This window comes from Uncinocarpus reesii, genomic scaffold (genome assembly GCF_000003515.1).
Source record: "Uncinocarpus reesii 1704 scaffold_1 genomic scaffold, whole genome shotgun sequence".
Classification (NCBI taxonomy): domain Eukaryota; kingdom Fungi; phylum Ascomycota; class Eurotiomycetes; order Onygenales; family Onygenaceae; genus Uncinocarpus; species Uncinocarpus reesii.
Window position 1 is genome coordinate 3380993 of NW_003052500.1, and position 20260 is coordinate 3401252.

At 52.0% G+C, this 20260-nt stretch overlaps 6 protein-coding genes across 6 annotated transcripts; 3 read left to right on the forward strand and 3 right to left on the reverse strand.

Annotated features, from left to right (window-relative positions):
- Positions 1-834: 834 nt before the first annotated feature.
- Positions 835-4206, forward strand: UREG_01357 (uncharacterized protein; the record flags this gene model as incomplete). Its single annotated transcript, XM_002541795.1, has 3 exons — positions 835-1755; positions 1809-2212; positions 2265-4206. The coding sequence occupies 3 exons, from the start codon at positions 835-837 to the stop codon at positions 4204-4206; spliced, it is 3267 nt and encodes a 1088-aa protein (XP_002541841.1).
- A 1415-nt stretch (positions 4207-5621) lies between these two features.
- Positions 5622-8127, forward strand: UREG_01358 (uncharacterized protein; the record flags this gene model as incomplete). Its single annotated transcript, XM_002541796.1, has 6 exons — positions 5622-6217; positions 6278-6904; positions 6956-7022; positions 7080-7331; positions 7396-7871; positions 7983-8127. 6 exons carry the CDS (start codon positions 5622-5624, stop codon positions 8125-8127), a joined length of 2163 nt encoding a protein of 720 aa, XP_002541842.1.
- A 313-nt stretch (positions 8128-8440) lies between these two features.
- UREG_01359 (uncharacterized protein) lies at positions 8441-10650 on the reverse strand (the record flags this gene model as incomplete). The annotated part of the gene is made up of 5 exons (XM_002541797.1): positions 8441-9080; positions 9180-9861; positions 9917-9973; positions 10024-10298; positions 10535-10650. 5 exons carry the CDS (start codon positions 10648-10650, stop codon positions 8441-8443), a joined length of 1770 nt encoding a protein of 589 aa, XP_002541843.1.
- A 1309-nt stretch (positions 10651-11959) lies between these two features.
- Positions 11960-13021, reverse strand: UREG_01360 (golgi mannosyltransferase complex component; the record flags this gene model as incomplete). Its single annotated transcript, XM_002541798.1, has 2 exons — positions 11960-12638; positions 12705-13021. 2 exons carry the CDS (start codon positions 13019-13021, stop codon positions 11960-11962), a joined length of 996 nt encoding a protein of 331 aa, XP_002541844.1.
- Positions 13022-15842: 2821 nt separating this feature from the next.
- Positions 15843-16269, forward strand: UREG_01361 (NADH-ubiquinone oxidoreductase 12 kDa subunit; the record flags this gene model as incomplete). The annotated part of the gene is made up of 2 exons (XM_002541799.1): positions 15843-16068; positions 16175-16269. The coding sequence occupies 2 exons, from the start codon at positions 15843-15845 to the stop codon at positions 16267-16269; spliced, it is 321 nt and encodes a 106-aa protein (XP_002541845.1).
- A 401-nt stretch (positions 16270-16670) lies between these two features.
- UREG_01362 (uncharacterized protein) lies at positions 16671-19321 on the reverse strand (the record flags this gene model as incomplete). Its single annotated transcript, XM_002541800.1, has 4 exons — positions 16671-16895; positions 16962-18274; positions 18642-18833; positions 18904-19321. 4 exons carry the CDS (start codon positions 19319-19321, stop codon positions 16671-16673), a joined length of 2148 nt encoding a protein of 715 aa, XP_002541846.1.
- Between the last annotated feature and the right edge of the window lie 939 nt (positions 19322-20260).

A 20260-nucleotide genomic window follows, 5' to 3' on the forward strand; every position in this document is an offset into this window, starting at 1 on the left:
CTGGCAGCCACCCATCCCAAGTGCCGCCGAGACCTCTGGGGTGGGATGGGATAGGTCGGAGCGTGCAGGGAATTGACTGTGCCGCAAATCAGGCTGTGACGAGCGCCCTGAAGACGATCACACCCCGACGAACGATCTGCACCATTTTCCGCCAGGTCGTCTCTTCCCGAAAAGTCGAGTCATTGCGATTCTCCCCTTCTCGAACTTGCATCGGAGATCTCATCTGAGGCTAGGTGTCACAGCGCTCGGCACCCTGCAGCGTCCTTGGCAGCGCTAGGCCCAGGGATTCGTGCATATTGGCCCCTGCTTGAAAAGGTTAGTCCCAGCCGCCGTCGAGATATAAAGAATCCTCGAGTCCCGGTTCCCTACATACTGCTCTTTTTTTTCACAGATGTAGTCTTTCATCAGCGCGGCACTGTTTGGGTTTGCACTGGCCCGTTGTCGTCGCATCTCCTCCCTAATCCTGGGTTGCTTGAGCAACTGCCCCAGTGACAATCTCTCACTTTTTTCCCATTACTTAAACATCCTGCGGCCCTACAGATCCAACCATTTCTTTCCCTATTTCTTCACCTTCACTCGTGCAAATTCTCCATTGAAAAACAAGAGCATTGCTTTCGTCTTATTCTGGATCAAACTCTTTGGCTTAATCCCTTTGTCATAGTATCAGCTTGCCACAGCAGTGAAGCATCTCTATTGTCTATCCTTATTAACAGCCTTCAAGTGCTTCCAACCCTCAGTGCGCTCATGGTCCAATAGAGCACTTTGGCTTACTGTCCAGGCACCGGCTACCTTATCCTTTAGAGAGACACGGCCGACGGTCAACCCTTTTCAGCCATGGACGATGCAACTCAGCCCGCAACACAACCATATACAGACCCCAGACGCAGAGGCCTTAACAATTCAGGGCTCGACCAGCAAGAAATCACTGATATACTCTGCATTTTGCATCCAAATTCGATCGCTGCACACACTGCCGTGGCCACTACAGCTAGACGTAATCCGCAGCACATTTTACGAAGTGATGATGATGATGGGCTGGAATATGATTCCGATGACACCTCTCCTATTGAATCTAGCCGCGATATAGCTCTACGATTCTCGTCCCACGTAAAGGATCCTAGTGTAGGATTCAGCTTTGGACGAAGTGCCCCCCGCTGTGACATTATCCTTACTCCAAATGATAACGAAAAGAGAATATCTAATTCTCATTTTCGCATTTATCTCAAGCCCGATGGGATTTTGATGCTTGAGGACATTTCAATGAATGGCACGATCGTCGATAACACAATCATTCGAAAGGACAAAAGAGGCGGCGCTCCGACCACCCAAATGCTTATTCACGGGTCAATAATACAAGTCGTCGGCAGTGATGTTTCCGCTAGTATCAAGTTCATTGTTCGCGTTCCTTCGCGCGATGAGTATCAAGCTCAATATAACCAAAACTTATTGCAGTATCTGGATAGAGTTCGACAAGCCACCAAAAAACCCGAAGGCGAGCCGCGTCGAGATCTACAAAATTTCATGATCCCTCAGCAAATTAGTAATTTCCACGGCATGCGCTGGAATGGTGGCCCGAAGTACAACGTTGCCGGGCAGATAGGCAAAGGCGCTTTTGCTACAGTGTACAAACTTGCTACTAAGAACGACGGGGCCTTGTTCGCCTGCAAAGAGCTTGATAAACGCCGGTTAATGAAGAACAATATTCTCGACCACAAGGTTGATAGTGAGATGAGGATTATGAAAGGTCTAGAGCATGTAAGCATCGTGAGATTTGGTTTTGAAACGGGGGAGGCTAATAATTGGCACAGCCTAACATTGTCCAATTTCACGATTATCACGACCATGAGAATCGATGGCTCTATATCATCATGGAATACGTTGGAGGTGGCGAGCTCTCTGCTTTGTTAGGGCAAATGGTTCGACTCCCCGAAGATATGGTCAAAACCATTGCGAGGCAGACCTTGCACGCATTGCAATACCTCCACAGTCGAAAGATCACGCATCGCGATATCAAACCGGATAATATTCTCATCGCTTCAATAGAACCACTCAGGATAAAGCTCTCCGACTTTGGTCTTTCGAAGGTCGTGCAAGAAGAGACTTTTATGAAAACGTTCTGTGGAACTTTATTGTATTGCGCTCCCGAAGTATATCCAGAATATGAGGATTACAAACGAAAGGAAGCCCGGAAGCGACGTCGGCTCGGTGACCCGTAAGTCATTAATTGTAGCTGTGCCGATGCCTCACTGCTAACTTCTCTCCAGATTGCCGAAGACTTCTCCTTATGATCAATCGGTTGATATGTGGTCGTTTGGAGCCGTATTGTTTCACATTCTTTCCGGTAGCCCTCCGTATATGGGACGGGGAGATGATAGAGGCGCCCAAATGCTGCGCAATATCATGACTACAGAAGCAGACTATAACTTGCTGCGGAAAGTAGGGGTATCTGATGAAGGAATAGATTTCATTTCTAAACTCCTGAATCGTGACCCTAAGGCTAGGCCCAAAGAGTCAGCCTGCTTCAAGCACCCATGGCTTATTGATGTCCCGGATGAGTTCGATTATATGGAAATCGATGAGGCAGCAGAAGAGGAGGTCAATGCTGACCTAAAGGCTATAGTAGAAGTCAGCGAGCCAGAATCCAGTGAATATGAGCGACTTGACGCCTCCGGAATCGACTTGAACGATGTGACTCATGACCCGTTCTCCGAAGAAAGTGAAGATGAAGATCACCCGTCCTCAGAACCTATTAACATTAAAAGGCCAAGAGTGACAGAAGAACAAGAAGGAAGCCAACTTGCCGCGCCCCTTTTTCCACAAAGGATTCCATACCCCTCGCTGCCAAACATATCCAGCTACGACTTTGGTTCCAGCGTTCATCTTGAATCCACGCCGACTGGGCGCCGTCTCTTTGGCGAGATCACTCCGACTGCCCTTCGAAGCTCGGGAGCTATCGGTCCGAATATCCAAATCCCAATGGATGGGCCCCAATTTCAGCGGGAATTTGGCAGCGTGTCCAAGAGCGACTATCCGTCAACCAACGGTAAGTCCAGCTCTCATGGATATAGTCTTCACACTACCACCCCATCCAACTATCTCCTTTCGGAGATGGAATCAAGGCTTGGAAGGTCAGCATCCAGTTTAATGGGTGCTGAGGCACTCGTGGGCAACCTAAGTATGGGGTCCTTCGACGGCGCATCCACTTCTCCCAACAGTGACAATCCAACATTCTCAGAGGAAGAAAAGAACGAGACCTCTCCTAGTCGTGTGGATGACTCCGAGGGGAACGATGTTGCTGACGTGGAAAATGATTCGAACAAGGAAGAGGAGCAGGTCGCCCGGCGTAGTCGTATACAACCCGTTTTCTCGCTCGGCCAACCTATCCCAAATCAAAGCATAAAACCTACCCGAAAGGCCCATTCGTCGCACGAATTGCACGTCCGGGACGAGTCTTTCAGCCAGAATAGCGAAGACCACGATGCCTCTTGGGTAGAACTTGCCTGCACAATTGACGAGCGCACAGGACAGGAAATCCGACCTTCTACAGCATCCGATCTGCACCACGAAACCCATAGCTTGCATGCTATTGATGATCATTCCCAGTCCACGACCAAACCATTGAATGGAAGCCGGAATACGAGCAACGCTATAAAACCTTTCACCATCTTAGGCAAACTGACTCCCGTCCCTGGCTCTATCACAGATCAGTGCATTATACTTCACTCGCGCATGACATCCTGGGGTCGCGGCACTTCAAACACAATTCGTTACCCCGATCCCATGGATGTTCGCATTCCAGCGTATGCGCTTGAATTGACATTCTGGGCACCCGCCATCGAATCACGTATCGATGCAGGCGAAGACTGGCTCCAGATGACCGACGTGGCCACTGTTGTCTCGACCAAGGCGAGCAAGCGCATTTGGGTGAATGATGTGGATTTACAGAGGGAATCCCCGGACGGCGATGCCTATCTCTTTGGAAAGGTGTATACGGGCGATATAATCACAGTGTATCGCTGCCGAGACGAATTCCTGCAATATCGTTGCGAGTTTTTCCATGGAGATAGTGCTCAGACGCGACCTGAAAATGAGGAGAAATTTCTGATTGAAAAAACGGCGAAGAGTCGCAGTGATGCCGCTTTGAAGCCCGTTCCAAGCGTCACCGTGTCAACAGTCGCAGGCGCGTACTCGGAGAGCGACCTCTAACGGTGATGAGCTTGCGCATACGTTACTATGAACCCTTTCCTCTCCTTTGAAATCTGCACTGGACCGAATTTTGATGTACACTTTGGTTGGCTTCCTCGTTTAATTCTTGCGGCCTTCTCGCTTTTCCCCATGTTGGATTATTAGTTTGATACCACTGAAGTCTTATGGTTACTCATTTTGTTCTAGTTTCATTTCATCTTCTCTCGCAATTATATTAAAACGGAGGATCAAACAATTTTAAGCGTGTTTTTTTCTGCCAATATTGCTCGACAAATTCTGAATAACGACATTGATGGTAGAAAGTACAGTTTTCTTGAGCCTTGTGCTGAAAATACCCATTGCTTGCGATTTGAAACGCCTTTTGATATCCAAAAACCTTTTGTAATAATTGGCTCCAGCTCTTTTTGGCCTGGAGAAGTGAATAACTATATGAAAGATGCATTACTGAAAAATACCCACATACAGCCTTCTCTTCACCTTCAGCTACCTCTTTTTGCATTTTGAATTTGGAGTTGCTTCTAGGCTAAATAGGCTCCTGTAACTAGTATGGAATGACAGCCACTGCGAGGCAACTTCCATGCAATGAAACACGAATATCAGGTTTCAGCATAAGCGTGCAATACTCTTGCTCAGCGCCCTATCGCCGAATTCCTCCGCCGCAATCTCCAATAGGGAAATGAAATGCCCCTAGCTCTCCCCAAAGAATGAGTCGCTAATATCGTCCATCACACTAATCAAGTCGAGAAACGAAGGGTTAGGATAGATTGGGGTATTTCCGAGCGTTGTACTCATGTACGGAGTAAAGTGGATGAATTAACTTTGATGCCAGAGACAGACGAACATCACTCCCTCGTCCATGCTATTAGTTCTGTTCACCTCTCGCATTTCATCCGCACAGTTGGACCCGACACTAGTCACTAGCAGCTGCACCGTTTCTTGACCTCATGCGATCGACACGAAGGCGCATATTTCCCTGGCGCGAAAACCGGAGCAGGGTTGCATCGCCCACACGCCTGTTCAAAGTCAAAGCTGGAGCTTGCTCTTGCTGGCCGGGAATCCCTACCAAGAGCGTGAAATGACTTTGATCAAGCATTCCGCTCGCTTGATCTTGGGAAACGAGATGCGGGGAAATTACAGCCTTCGCTTCCAATCATCATCATGACAGCCCGGAATGCTTGCTGTTTGACAGGACGCCGCAGCCCGAACGACGTCGGGGCTGCCTCCGCTGGACGATGTCCCAGCAGTGTCCCTCCGGGACATTGCGACTGGGCCTGAACCCCGAGGTGAGCTCCCTCGCGTGGGGATCGACCGCGGATGAGATCACAGAATAAAGGAACACGAGCTCCCGGCCGGCTTTTCTGTCGTCTCTGGCCTCGTTTCCCATCTCTGCCACTGCGACTTAATACAGCACCAGCATGCATATCCAGGCACTTTCACTATTTGCCCTTTGGCTGCCTCTTGCGGTGGAAGGATGTGGGAAGGACCACCGCCTTCGAAGATCCTTCGACCCCGGTGATCCGCTCCTTGTGAAACGCGACAGACCACAGTATCCTCCTCGTCTGACGAAGCAAGAATCGGTCCTGATCAACAGCTTCAACAATGCCTCCATTAGCGATTGGTCGTATTATTACACCCATGGAGCCCATCTGGCGGGTAAAAACCGCACCATGGCCCAATGGACCGCTGACAGGTGGGCTGAATATGGCTTGACGTCCTCAGTCGTGCCGTACTCGGTTTTCATCAACTACCCGGAGTCACAAGCCCTGTCACTTTCGTATGCGAACGGGACCAAGTGGAAGGCGAGCTTGGAGGAGGACGTGTTGCCGGAGGACGATACGTCAAGCTATCCCAACCGCATTCCAGTTTTCCACGGATATTCCGCCACGGGAGATGTTACGGCGGAATATGTCTATGTTGGCCGCGGACAGAAGGGTGATTTTGACCGCCTCGTAGAATTAGGAGTTGACCTCAAAGGGAAGATTGCGCTTGCTCGATATGGCGGCCCTTTCCGGTGAGTTTTATCAATCGATCGTCTTGGGCCCACTGAGCACTCGTCTAATCTAGTTTACAGAGGAGTCAAGGTGAAGAATGCTCAGGACTATGAGATGATCGGCTGCGTCATCTTCACTGATCCCGGCGATGATGGAGAAGTGACGGAGGCGAACGGTTATGCTGCTTATCCTCATGGTCCAGCACGAAATCCAACATCCGTACAACGAGGATCCGTCCAATTCCTGTCATACTTCCCAGGTGATCCCACTACTCCAGGTTATCCGTCGAAAGCAGACGCTCCCCGCAAAGACACGACCGATGCAGTGCCTAAGATCCCATCCCTCCCCATCTCATGGAAAGAAGCCGTTCCAATCCTCGCTGCTCTGGACGGCCATGGCATTCCCGGCAAGGAGGTCAACCGCACCCGGTGGGTTGGCGGGCTCAATGTTACCTATTCGACTGGACCGGCTCTAGGGACGAAACTCTCCTTGAAAAACTCCATGCGTGAAACCATCACGCCCATCTGGAACGCAGTGGGGATTATCAATGGAACAAGCCCAGACGAAGTTATTGTTATTGGCAACCATCGTGACGCGTGGATAGTCGGTGGTGCTGCAGACCCCAATTCTGGATCAGCAGTCATGATTGAATTGGCAAAGGCCTTTAATGAGTTGAAAAAGACCGGATGGAAGCCTAAGCGCACGATGTAAGTCTATTCTTTGCAAACGACTAAAATGCTGTTTCTGATACCATTTAGCGTCATGTGTTCCTGGGACGGTGAAGAATACGGGCTTCTAGGATCAGTAGAATGGGTCGAAGAATACGTAAGTAGCTCTTTTCCTTTGACTCCAGTACGTCGCGCATTAATACTTGTTAAACAGCTTCCCTGGTTGAAAGCCGCCACAGTGGCATATCTCAATGTTGACATTGCCGTGTCTGGTCCCATTCCATCCTTCGATGCCACTCCGCAACTCCACCAACTTGGAATAGAATCTATGAAGAAGATCCGCTATTCCGTCAAAGGGTCCAAGGATACCACGTTATTTGATATTTGGAACTCAACTAGTGGACGGATTGGCGTGCTTGGAAGCGGCTCTGACTACACGGCTTTTGTCCATAATGGCATTCCTGCAGTAGGTTCATCACAAAATACTGCATGCATTAGCGAATATTTACTAAAAGGTATTTATTTCACAGGCTGATCTCGGCGCGTACGAGGGTGATAGCGACCCCGTCTATCATTACCATTCCAATTACGACTCGTACCACTGGATGGCCAACTTTGGCGACCCTGGGTTCAAAACCCACGTTGCAATCGGTCAATTTATGGGCATGATGGCGTATCACCTGGCGACCGACGAGCTGGTTCCTTTCGATGTCAACAATTACCCGAAACAATTAAACATCTACCTTGACAACCTCAAGGCCCTCGCGAGGGAATCGAACGTCCAGCTTGACTTGTCCAAACTTGAACATTCGATCCAGGCATTGACAACAGCGGCGAAGCTGCTGACAGCAACCAAGAAAGTGGCAAAATTCACCCACGACAAGCGTCTGATGGACCTTGTGAATCACAAACAGAGAGATCTTGAGCGAGCATTTGTGAGCCAGGGTGGTTTGCCCGATAGAGAGTTTTATAAACATGTCATCTATGCTCCTGGTCAAGATACAGGGTACGTTGCTTTGTATGGTTTTTTTTTTTTTCCTTTTTCCAGAACCTTTTTTACCAGATGCCTTTTCGCTGCCCGGTTATATCGCAATTCGGTGCTAACCCATTTGAATAGATATGCGCCGACTACTTTCCCAGGTGTCACAGAGGCCATTCAGTTTGGTGCGAACCAGAAACTCGCACAGGAATGGGTTGACAAGACTAGCAAAGCAATATTCCTTGCTGCAAGGACATTGACCCCATGGGGTGGAAAGTGGTGATGTATCTTCTCATTTTTGGCTCGCTCTGTTGAAACAGCTAGGTTTATTGGGCTATATGGTCGGTTCCCTTCTACGATTCGTACTGTATTGCCTGAGCCAGATGTGTACATAGGATAATTATGCTTGGAAAGCAAATGTCGCTGTTAATTGTATATAATTGATTGTGATACTAGCGATCTCTGAGGCGTTGAAAAACCCAACGAAGACGCGGTACCTACAAACAAATCAAGCTGGGGGTATCTTGTCCTGTTACCATGATAAAATAATCATTCCACCTTTTAGCACGTTAAATAAGAAAAATATATTTCAGAAATCATGAACTCTCTTCCCCAGTGTAGTTCTTGTCCAAGGAATTCATCTTGTCTTCCTCCTTGTTCAATCCACGGAACAAGAACCAGAAGATACCGGCAGTGACCACAGCGGCACCGCACAGTCCGACGAACATCCAGATGATAGCTGGGTCATACGCCACGGGGGTAAGGGCCAAACCAAGGGCAGCACCGAAAGCGTTGGTCAGCAGGAACAAGCGTGAGACGAAACTCTTCAAGCTCTCGGGGGCCTTCATGTACGCATATTCGAGACCAGTCACGCTGAGGAAAACCTCGGCAAGACCGATGAACATGTAGGCCGGGGCTTGGATGGCGATGTGCACATTGTTCCCTTGCTTGACGCCATCGACAATGGATGCCTCGCAGAGCGGCATGTTGTAGCAGGGCGGGGCAGTGTAGATTAGGTGCTGGACGATCGCAGCGTACATCATGGCGAGGGAGGCAACGAGGAAGCCGACGGTGATACGGGTGATGGGGAGGAACTGGATGCGGCGTTTGCGGAGGAAGGGGTATACAAAGCGGTCAAGGATCGGGATGGCGACGATGATGGAGATGGGGTCGAAAGCCTGCATGAGGTTGTTGGGAATGCCGTGACCCGCCATTTGACCGGCTGAAAAGACGGTGCTGTGTTAGCAAGATGATCTCATTTGGGATTAGAAGAGAAGCGAGTGAGGGAGAAGCATTGTACCTTGACTGACGAAATTGGACGAGAACTGTCCGTACACAACCCAGAAGATGGGGAAGAAAGTGAAGACCTTGCAGGCAACGAGGGAGCGCTTCACTTCCTCCACGAAATGGTCGTTCCAGGCGACACTGGTTCCGCCATGCTCAGCCTGGTAACTCGGTTTCGGGGCATCCATGTTGCGAGCCTTGACCATCATCCAGATAGCCTTGAACGCATCGGTGATGATGGTACCATTCGGCGGCTTGACGATGTATCGTTTGCGACCGGCGATCAAAACTCCAGTTCCGATGAAGAAGACCACTGTGCACATCAGGTATGCAGACCAGAAACCGACATCCCTCTCCATGAATGGGGTGGGGATTGTGGCTAGACATCCAAAGTTGATACAGCAGTAGAACACCATGTAAATACGCTGGATGGTGACGGCCGGATCGATAATCACGCGCTCGCCCTCCTTTGTTGTCGAGATGGCCATCCTTCGCCGAGTGTACTGGTCGGCGATGAGAGGGGAGACGTTCGACTTGATACCACCAGTTCCAAGACCGATCACAACCACAGCGACGATGAAACCACCGAGGCCGGCTCCATTTCGCAGCGCGATAGGGAGGGATGTGAACAGCAAGACCAACAAGCCAACCGCATAAGTGATACAGAACAAGACGATTGTCTTGTACTTTCCGAGATACTGATCGGCAATGATAGCTCCGACGAGCGGGGTGACTGTATTGTCCTTAGTCGATTTCTTTCGCTATAATTCTTCAGCATTGGTACTTACCATAGCACCAGAATTGGAAAAAGGTCGTCAGACCAGTTGCTCCTCTGTGGCCAAGTCCTGCGGTGAATTAGTATACACAAAGTATGCCCGTTGAGAAGGGGACGTACCCAGTGCGCCTCGACCCTCACTGCCGTCCAAAGGTCTTTGGACATAGTTCTGGAGGAGCGCACTCAACCCGTAGTATGTGAACCGCTCGCAGAATTCGACGATGGCGACAAGCCAGACGGAGATACTGAGGGGGTCACTGACGTGCCTCAATGTAGCTTTTTCGTATTCAGTTGGCTCTTCGCCATCGGGGGTGATGGCTTTTGGGTCATCCGAGTCGGAGTCCCGGTGAATGACAACTTCGGTCTTCTCCATGTCGACCACTTGATGTCCAGGGCTGCAGGCACGGAGTCAGCCCTCTCTATCTCCTCGTCGAGACAGCCAGTTTGACGTAGACAACGCAATACTCACTCTGTAGCCCCTTGGTTCATTTCCGACATTTTTCACAGCCAAAATATGCGTTATGCGGCCGCAAAACGCAGGATGTTCTCTGTCACTACCGCGAGATTGGGAGCGAAATTTCGGGATCGGTCTTCGAGGCTAACTCTTGACGGGGGCCCGGTCGCTATATACCTCGCATGGCGGCTCGCAAAGGGCGTTCGGATGGAAAGCAAGTTGAGGGAAAAGGGACCGGGTTGTTGGCCCACCGTCAGGTCGTAGCAGGGAGTGGGCTCGCCGTTGTAACCCATTGTCGAGTTGCCAGCGTGAACAACCTGGTAGCCCAGATAAGCCGGGGGAGGCAAACTTGCGGAGGAACCTGGGAGGAGTGGGTTTGGAGACCAGGGAGGTTCAAAATATCCGATGAGATAGCACACTGATCACCACAATCGCACCATTCAGAGCCACTCACGGGCGACATGTTTTCGATGCTGAGCAGTTGGAGAGCATCTCCGGATTGCCGCCATGCAACCCAACGACAGAGCCAGAGGGAAATATTGGCTCTCAACACCGGTCTATTGGGCAAGACAAAGAGACGATCAGCCGCCAGCGGACGGGAAAGTCATCGGAGAGCACTCTGGACGGAAAACACAAAGGGCCAAGCTCGAACTGTCGCCCTGCACCCCGGCCGTCTTCTGGAAGCAAAGCCGTGATCGCCTCAGAGACTGCTGCCGGGAAGCCCCCTGCGCGCAGGCACTTGGCGAAGGAAAAGGGCGAAGATACGACGTTTCATCCAGTCACGAGCAAGAGAGCACCCAAGCTAGCTGCAGCAGTGTAGCAAGGGCGTTGCTTGAACCCAGCAAGGGCCGTGGAGCCCCAAGAGGTCGGCTGGGGAAGAGAGCTGTGGAGCGTTGGGCGCTGGAGAAACCGCCGGTAGCCGAAACAGAAGCACAATGTCACACTCTGCTAGATTCATGTCATCAGCCTGTGCGCAACGCTGACCTTGCTGTCCTTGGCTGGTGATGCGTGAGGACGAGAGCAGTGGGTTATACCAGTGCGACAGTTGAAGTGGACATGCGCTGGTTGACTGACTGACTGGCAGTTTTATAGACATCGTTCGTCCAGCAGAAATACAAAATACATGCCCGGCTCTGAGAAAGACACCACACTCTCTATCCCAAGGCACGGCCCATCTGGCGCACATCGAGCACTCCGTGTTGGGTGTCTTCTGGTGACTAGTATAACAGAGCACGATACATATATATACACCCGTCGCATGTATGCCCAACGCCGGTAAACGCATTGCAATCCACAAGGCAGCCAAAACCCGACTGGTCGAAGTGGCACAGATTCCCCAAATGGTCTAGAGATGTCATACCAAACTGAAGAGACACAAAAGGAAGCATGTGGGCGGAAGAGGAAAAGGAGACGGGAATATACCCAGGGAAAAAGAGTCATCTTAGAACAGGATCCCTGCTGAATAAAGAATCGAAAAAGGAAAAAAAAGACAGGACGATACGGAAGCACAAAAAGCAGCCATCGACCCCACAGGATGCCCATGAATATAAAAGGTAGCGTCAGAGGATGAGTAACAGGAGAATCATTATTTGTCTTGCTTCATTACGTCTTCTTCTTTTCCTTCTCCTTCTCCTTCTTCCTCCCAAACGTCTTCTTCCATCGGTCGGAAACCCCATCCTTGAACTTCTCCCACGGATTCCTGTTCAACCGGTTACTCAGCTGCCGGTAGTGATACATCTCTCTCCAGCAGTCCCGCCCCCATTCACAGCCCGCCATATTGACTAGGAAGTCGCGGGTTTTCTCCTGGTAGTGGATGCCCAGGTTGGTCCCGTCACCACAGGCGCCTGGCGGGAACGAGTTCATCCGCCGCTGTGGGACAAACGCAACGTGCGGCCGGATCCACGGCTGGTGGGTGTACAGGTGTTCTAGACTGTCCTGCTCCTTGTGCTCCCATTCCATGTGCTTTTGCTCGTAAAGAACGGGATCCCACCAAATATCGAGGAGACGATCCGTCCAGGCGCTGCGGCGCACCATGAACGAGCCCAGGTTGAAACCGGCACAGTCCTGCGGTATGATCATGTTGATCGACGATTCTTCGCCATCGCCTTCGGGCGCGAGGGAATTAGGATCGAGGTAGAAGAGAGAGGGCGGGTGGGTGATGTTCAAGGGGTTGTAGGTATTGATGTTGCGGTAGGTCTTTTTGCCGAGATTATGAAGTATGTGATTCTCAACGGACAACGACGGTTCCATGATAAAAGTGTGAAGATCCAGCCACCAAAACCTGCACCCAAACCCTGTCAGCAAGCCGGCCTGGTCAACACGCAAAACATGTAGAGGGAAGAGTTACCATTCCGCCTTTGGATATTTTCGCAGAGCTGAGCGGATCGTGTCGACTTTCTCCCAGCTTTCACGCCATTCGTGCGCATATCGTTTCTTCGTCACCATGTTGACGATTTCCAGATCATAGCCCCATCGCTTGACGTATCGTCTTTTATTGCGTAGACTATCCCGTTCAATGGCCCATTCGCGGGCGCCTTTCCATTCCATTACCCCTCCCCCAATATTCGATGCGACGATGAGGACGATCTTCTTACCTCCGCCAAGGGAGGACCTGCGGTACGCTTCATGGATAGCTAAACCGGGGGTTCTCTCCATTAGACTCATCATGCAGTAGCTGGAAAAAGGGGGGGGAGCAAAGGACCCGACTTACGTTGAGATAATATCAGCCATAAAACAAAAAACAAAATCAAAAACAGCAACAGTTGCACCCGCTTGCGTCGTAGCAAATTCCACAGTAGAGTTTTTAAACGGCTCAGAAACGATCCGCCATTGGGACTCCAACGTCCGCGCCCTAGCTTCTCTTTCTCGCCATAGACCGAGCCCATCCGGAACCGTGGTAAACTCGCAGAAATTTTCCGCCGTTGCCTCGAGAAAAAGCCATTGTTTCGCGTTGAGAACGAAGGGTAGCCTTTGACCTGGTCACTCTTGGCTTTGGCGGCTGCCCACGACACTCCGCTCGGCCCAGTTGCGCCGATTCCTTTGCTAAACGGCCCACCGCCTGCCTGTAGTTCCCCATAACCTTTCCGAGGAGTCGAAGTGCCACTGCTTCCGGTCCCGGTGGTCAAACCGGGGCTCGACCATCCTCCGCCGGGTCTCGGAGAGGGAGATCGCGATAGCGACATGGGCGAAGGCCCCGTCGCCGATGGGGTGCCTGGGATGGCGGAGAGGGTGTGATGGGCGGCGGAGGAGGCGTGGAGGGAAGAGGAGTCGTCGACAGCGTGGTTGGCAGGGCTGGACTGGCGTAGATTTAGCGGAGGGACGACGGCAGAGGAACGTCGCCGGTGGTGCGAGCCCGGGGTCGTGTGGTCTCTGGACGAAGTGGTCGCCAGGATGAAAGGGTTCCCTTGAACAGGGATACGGGCGAAAAGGGAGATCCGATCGTTTGCACGCACTCAGCGCCAACGGGGCGGGATGGAAAGGGCGAGCGATGTTCGTGGAGGAAACCCGTCCTGGTGTCGTCTCGAGTCTCTGCCTCGCAACGCCTCAGCGGAAACGAGCGATGGCAGCGGGAACAGGGCGATTATGTTGCTCGAAGCTGTGTGCCAACACACGTGGTTAGCCTTGCGTGTTCACTCTGAAGGCGCTGGCGTTGTGTTCATCTTCAGTCATGCGGTCTTGTTGCTGTTGTGTATCGTTCCAGAGCAATGAAAAAAAGTACGGGGTTTCCCCTAGACGCAATCTTGCACGTACCTTTTATTAGACAAACATCAAGCACGGAAGATGCTGTTATCGACTGGGATCAGGATCTTGGGACTCAACGAAAGACAACAGTGGGATGTCACCACAAGACCCGACTGCACGAAGCTCCACGGACGACGACGGTGATTGCAGGATGCTGTCGAGGAATGATGGAGGCGGTCGAAGGGATGGATGGGGCTTGACGGCCGGTCTGTTGAAAAAAAACAATCAAATTTCTCAATAATTGGCTTGATTAAGGCCTTGGTTAGCGTGCTGACGCCAGTTAAATAGTATTAATATAGAAGACCGAGTTCAATTCCAAGCCGCCCCTTTGCCGGCGACGCACAGAGCGATGGAGATGAAGATGAGAGCAAGAATCTCTACTGCTGGCACGGCTTCAACGCACGGTTGACCCTGGAAGAGCCAGTTTGCTAAAAAAACAATTGGAATTCCGCTACACTAACGAATTGACTATTATCTCTCCGTGAAAGTTAGCGAAGGTCTTGAACTCAATCTCGACGCTTCTCGACCGTGTTGAAGGCCAGATCGCAATCCGTCAAGCCTGCATCTCCCGCTCCTGTGCAACAAGCGCTGGATGCTGGAATCCGGAGGTTTCAGAACGCAGCAGGACGGCCTGCTTTTCACGAGGCAGATAGCTAGAGAACCACGGCGTAGTGGCATTCCAGAGAATACAATCCGAGCAGCCTCTGTGCCGGGACCCATCTCTGGATGACGATCTCGAATTTCACAATTTGCGCGGTCTCCAACCTCTCGTTCCACTAATTATTCCACTGGTGACTGAGCCGCGCAGCCCAACGCGGCTTAAAAATTCGACAGACACAATCGCCAGATCCGCCAGTCAGGCTGCCGCCAGCTTCAAAGGAAAAGGCCGCTCTTTTCATGCTGAGCTGCAGGGGAACGTCTGCTTGTTCTGCTTTGCTCTTGGCTGTAGCAGAAGTGGAGAGAAAGCGGACCGGGCGTAAGACAGATTTCGCTGGAAACCGCTGCCCGAAATAGCAGATTGCTTTATTGTCCATTCCACCGCGAACCATGGGCGGCGATGGAGTAGTGAAATCACCAGCTGCACCGACAAACTGGCCCTTGACCACCCTTTGATGTGTATGCTGCTGTTCGTCACCTGTCCCTCCATCAGCACTGTTTGCTGTGACTGTTATTGTCCTCCATTGCATGCTATTTTCGAACCTTCTCTTAGAACCGCGCCTATCAGCAACTCCCCCCAGGCACTCCCGTCCCGAAACACGGCTGTTATTTGCCGACACCCCCGAAAGTTTGCCACTGCCAGCCTCGTTTCCACGATCCTCTTGTCATCATCGACTTTCTCGTCGCTCTCTGAGTCTCTGGCCAAGAGGATTCCCAATCCCAAGGCATTTTCCGTGAAATGGTTCTTCTTTTACTCTGTCGACGCCCATTACAGCCCACTTAGACTGCTGCCGACCTGCCGCTTTAAGCCGATTATGTAATAGACACTGCTTAGTAATGAATCACGTAATGACTTTATCATCCAATCAGAGACAGCACATTTGCAGCCAATCAGCAATCGTTGTCGCCAACTTGCTCGGATTGAACCTCAACACTACGATTGTATTATTATTCGAAGCCTCAGTTGATCTCACCATCCGACCGCAAAGACGAGATCAGTTGCACCCCGGCCTCCAGCGCAATTGGCTTGCGCTCTTTACTGCCTGCCCCTCGAACCCCAATCCCGCTGCAAACCTCCGCCGCAACAATGCCCACCCCCGAATCGGCCGCCTTCCTCGCCAAAAAGCCCAAGGTACCACCAACATACGATGGGGTGAACTTTGAAGACACAGAGGCCCTTCACAACGCCCGTGACGCTATCATCCGCGAGCAATGGGTCCGCAGCATGATGGCCAGATTGGTCGGTGAGGAATTGGGCAAGTGTTATCGGAGGGAGGGCGTGAACCATCTGGAGAAGTGCGGCAAGTTGAGAGGTATATTTTCCCTCTCCCTTCGTGCTTTGGGGGCCTGATTGCTTTTCATTCGGGGGAGCCAAGGTTGCCAGACTCTTTTTTCGGCTAACTTTCGAGTCCAAAACAGATAAGTACTTTGAATTGATCAACGAACGCAAGATCAAGGGTTATCTGTTCGAGGAGAAGAACTACTTTTCAAAGGAGGGAGAGAAGTCGTCGTGATCGATTGCGGAACTACGGGGCTCTGTATTGTACTAGAGGAGGGAGATACGAGGTCACCTATGAATAGAGATGAATCCATTGTGTTGCCTCCCCGGCGGATGATACGCGTGACGATACGCTCCAAGCCTGCTCCGCCCATGGATACACCACGAGGATCGTCTAGCTTGTCCCCGGATGACATCGTTTGCATCCGGGATTATTCGCTGACTGTGCCATGTCGGATTTCTGTTGTTACTTGTATATAAAGTTAAAATGGGTCAAGGCATCTTTTCCTCTTTGACTTGATAAATGAACGTTTTCCTCGGATACCATATATAAAGAGTGCTCGACACGAGGAACTATTTAGTAACGGTATGGAGCGCCTCTAGTCATCGCCAGGAGAAATCGAGATCCGGTCTCCCTTAAAAATACCCACCACGGCGTTCAGAATGTGTTTCTCCCACTTCCTCCTCGCTACTGTCACCAACATCTGCAAATCCAGGGCTTTCTGGGGGGGCGCGCATGCGGGCGAGATGATCCGCATCCAAGTGAGGAGGGACATAAGGACCTGGGGGAGGATGAATGTCCCTCCCGGAGGGTAGTCTCGACAAATAAGCCGCAGATGACGGTATGGCTTGAGTATTGACCTATAATGGTCAGCAACAATGGGCTTCCCGAGGACAATATTTTGCATGTCATGGAACCGTGCATACAGTGTCATTCATTTTCATCCATTTTGCCTCCAGCATCTCAATGACTCTGCCTTCCTCTTCTCTGCCCGCGTCATCGCCCCAATCCAATCCCGCCGCCTGCTCACCTTTCTTTCCCGACGCACTCTCTTCAAGCCTTTTCTCCTCTCTCCGTTCGCTCCACTGGCGTTTCAGCTTTGAAAACCCCATTCTCCCTGTAACCTTCGACCCAGATTTCTCCTCATCACCTTCCAAGGATCCCTTGAATCCCAATATCGATTTTCCAGCCCGCAACCACGCAATCCCCTCCCCAACCTTCCCAGCCATTTCAGCATCAATGCCCAAGAACCGGCACGCCTTGGCCCTCCCAACTCTCGCCAACACGCGCATGTAGTTGACCAGATTCTCATCAAGCTTCCTCCTCTCAGCCCCACTCGAGTCCGGTGAGCTCGAGCCACCGCTCTTCACCGCACCAGCACTCGCAGCAGCCTGCTCCGAATACTCCGCCGCGCGCACACAGAGCCGAGCAAACAGCAACGCCCGGACCTTGGGGATATCCGGCGCCTTGATCATCCACTCCGTATCATCCTTGTTCCGCGCCTGGATGCACGCGGACAGGTAAGCGTCATCCTTCAGCACCGCCAGCAGAGTCGCCTCCGCCATCGCCAGGGAGGCCAGAGCAGACTGCGTCGACGGATCCATATCTGGCACCGGAGCAGAACTCGGCCCGTGGCCCGCTTCGCTGGTCATCGCGCCCAGGCCCGCAGAAGCCAGGTACGTATGCACGCTGCTCGCGGCGAGGAGGTCCTTCATGGCCGCTTGCGCCGCGGCGGTCTTTTGTTCCACCGTCGGCGTGGCGCTGGCGTAGACTGTGTTGAGCACCCGGGTCCGCGCCCGCAGTGACAGGACGTAGCCCAGGGTGAACAGGACGAAGGCGATTTCGAAATCCAGCCCGCAGCCCTTCAGCCGCGCGCCTTGTGCCGCGCGATGTAGCACATGTAGCGCAGACGCGGGTGCACTTAGCGTAGCGCGCCATGCCACCTCGATCTCGGTGCGGAGGATGACGTCGATGTCTTCATGTTCAGGGCCCGGGTTGGAGCTGAGGCCTTGCGAGAGCGCGAAGAGGTAGGGGAGGTATTCGTGCAGTGCGGTGAGGATGGAGGGAAGGTGGGCTGGGCGTTGCGCAGGGAGCAGGGCCTTGTGCTTCTTCAAGGCGAGGCGGAGGGCGTGGCGGGCTGTTGAGGCGGAGGAGGGGAGCGAGGGGTGGGTGGGCGAGGTGAGGTAGGACTGGAAGGAGAGGTGCGAGGTGGTGGGGAGAGAGAACGAGAATACCATCGCTGCGAATGGGTTCCTGTCTTTATTGGCGCTCACTCTGGCTCTGGTCAGGTGTACTCCGTACAATGGACGAATATCATGATGCCATTCTCGCAAGAAGGCAACGGCGAAGATGGTGAGACACGCAGTGCTGCAGGGTGGTGATGTCACAACGGATTGCACAAGATTAACAGATGACTACTGAGAATTGATTGCTTATTGTATTTTCATCTTTTGGATTTGAGATTGCGTTAAAGCGATGATAGATAGCCATAAATCATATTCATCGACCGGCTACTTTGGCCGGAGCTGAAATGCCGGGGCCAAAAGCTGGGAATTCGCCAGCGACGGCCCCATGCTAGATCTCCATATCCCCCGGCGGCGACATACTTCTCGACATGCTACTCATGGTGGTAGATGCCGGCTCCGCGGTCTGTTCTCTCGACCTGACCTGTGTTCCCCATGCCTTTATCGATTCGATTCCTCCCTCAATGACGACGGGTCGGTCCTCCACATCCTTCCCAAGGACGGTTCCTTGAAACCGCGATTCTTCTCCGGTCTTGCTGTGTTTCTTCTTCAGCGCTGTAGAATAGCAGATGAAGCTCAGGTCAGCGACAGCTCAACAGTGACGCCAAGGTAGAGTAAAACCAACCGGACAAATAGTCTTCCTTTCCCATGTCCTCCACATCAACGACATCGCCCTCACTAGGAATGCACCCGGCAATCCGTCTAATCTCCGTGTTCGCAGGCCCACTGAACCAAGCCAGAAACAGCTCCAGCCCTCTCATGTCTTCGCCCTCGAGGTCTTCTTCCAGCGGAGTTTTCTGAGGCCGTAGAGCGCCGACATCGTTGAATGTCATGAGGATGTCATCGAGGGTCGGAATAGGATCTTCAGCGTGGCTGTTGAGCGCATGGTCAACGGTGGATGAGGCGAGGAGGAGGAGGTATCGTGCGGCAAGGTCAGTCAAGGTGTCGATCACTGCGGGGCGAGCGGAGTGAAAGCCAGCGGCACGAAGGATTTGAATTATGGGCGGTCGTAAGAAGCAGTTGTGTAGGTCGGGCGCAGACATTTTGCAGGCGTGTCCTGGGGATCAAGGCGGTGCTGCAAAAGAAGGGCGTCGGGGTGTCTTGGGCAGAGATATCAAAGGCATTACTTCCTGGGTTTGGCAGCACAAACTGTGAGCACGCATGCCTTAAGGTTCTGCGGTGGGAAGGTCGGGGAAGAACAGGAAATTCCCATCCTCAGGTTAGGATGTATTGCCGTGAATGCGAAGCCTCTTGCTTGTTGCTTTGAGTCCCTCGTTCAACTCGCCAAAAGAAAGCAATTCGGGATGCGATATATTATGTCAGCAACGCTTTACGCCCTCTGGTACACCATATACTTGCTTATATAATATTGCCAAGGATTACCCTGCAAACAGAGCAAACCAGTCACATGACCAACCCGCTTTCGGCCAAAAACGACGACCAGCAGCGAGAAACAGCGAGCAGCCAGCACGACGTGGAATATCGTTGCGCGGATGAGGCTGGTTCTACTGATATATCTTTAACAGGGGCTGCTAAAAGGTACGCCCTGTGTCAAACCAAAGACGAACTGTGCTAGGAGCGGAAATCGGATGAGCAACAGTCGGTTTTGCAACGTCAACGGCAGCAAAGTTCCGGCCGATGAGCACGTATCCTCTAGCGCAGTGATGGATCATCACTGGCAGAGCCGGGCTGAGAGATGTGCATCTGGAACTTAGCTCAGGCACCTCTAGGCTGAATGAGAAGCGGAGCTGCAGCGTTTCCATGCCAGCCACGGCCCAGTGTGGTGACTGACTTCCAACCGCAATTCCGATTTGAAGCCCAACACACTTCCGAAACCAATGTCCGATGTCCCGCTTTGTACTATAGATTATGCATGCCCTGCGGCTGTCGAGCCTGAAAGAAGGCCGCAAGATCAGCCGCATTTCAGGCAATCGAACAGAAAGAACTGGAATTTGATCCGGTTGCTCCGTACCCCGCCCAGC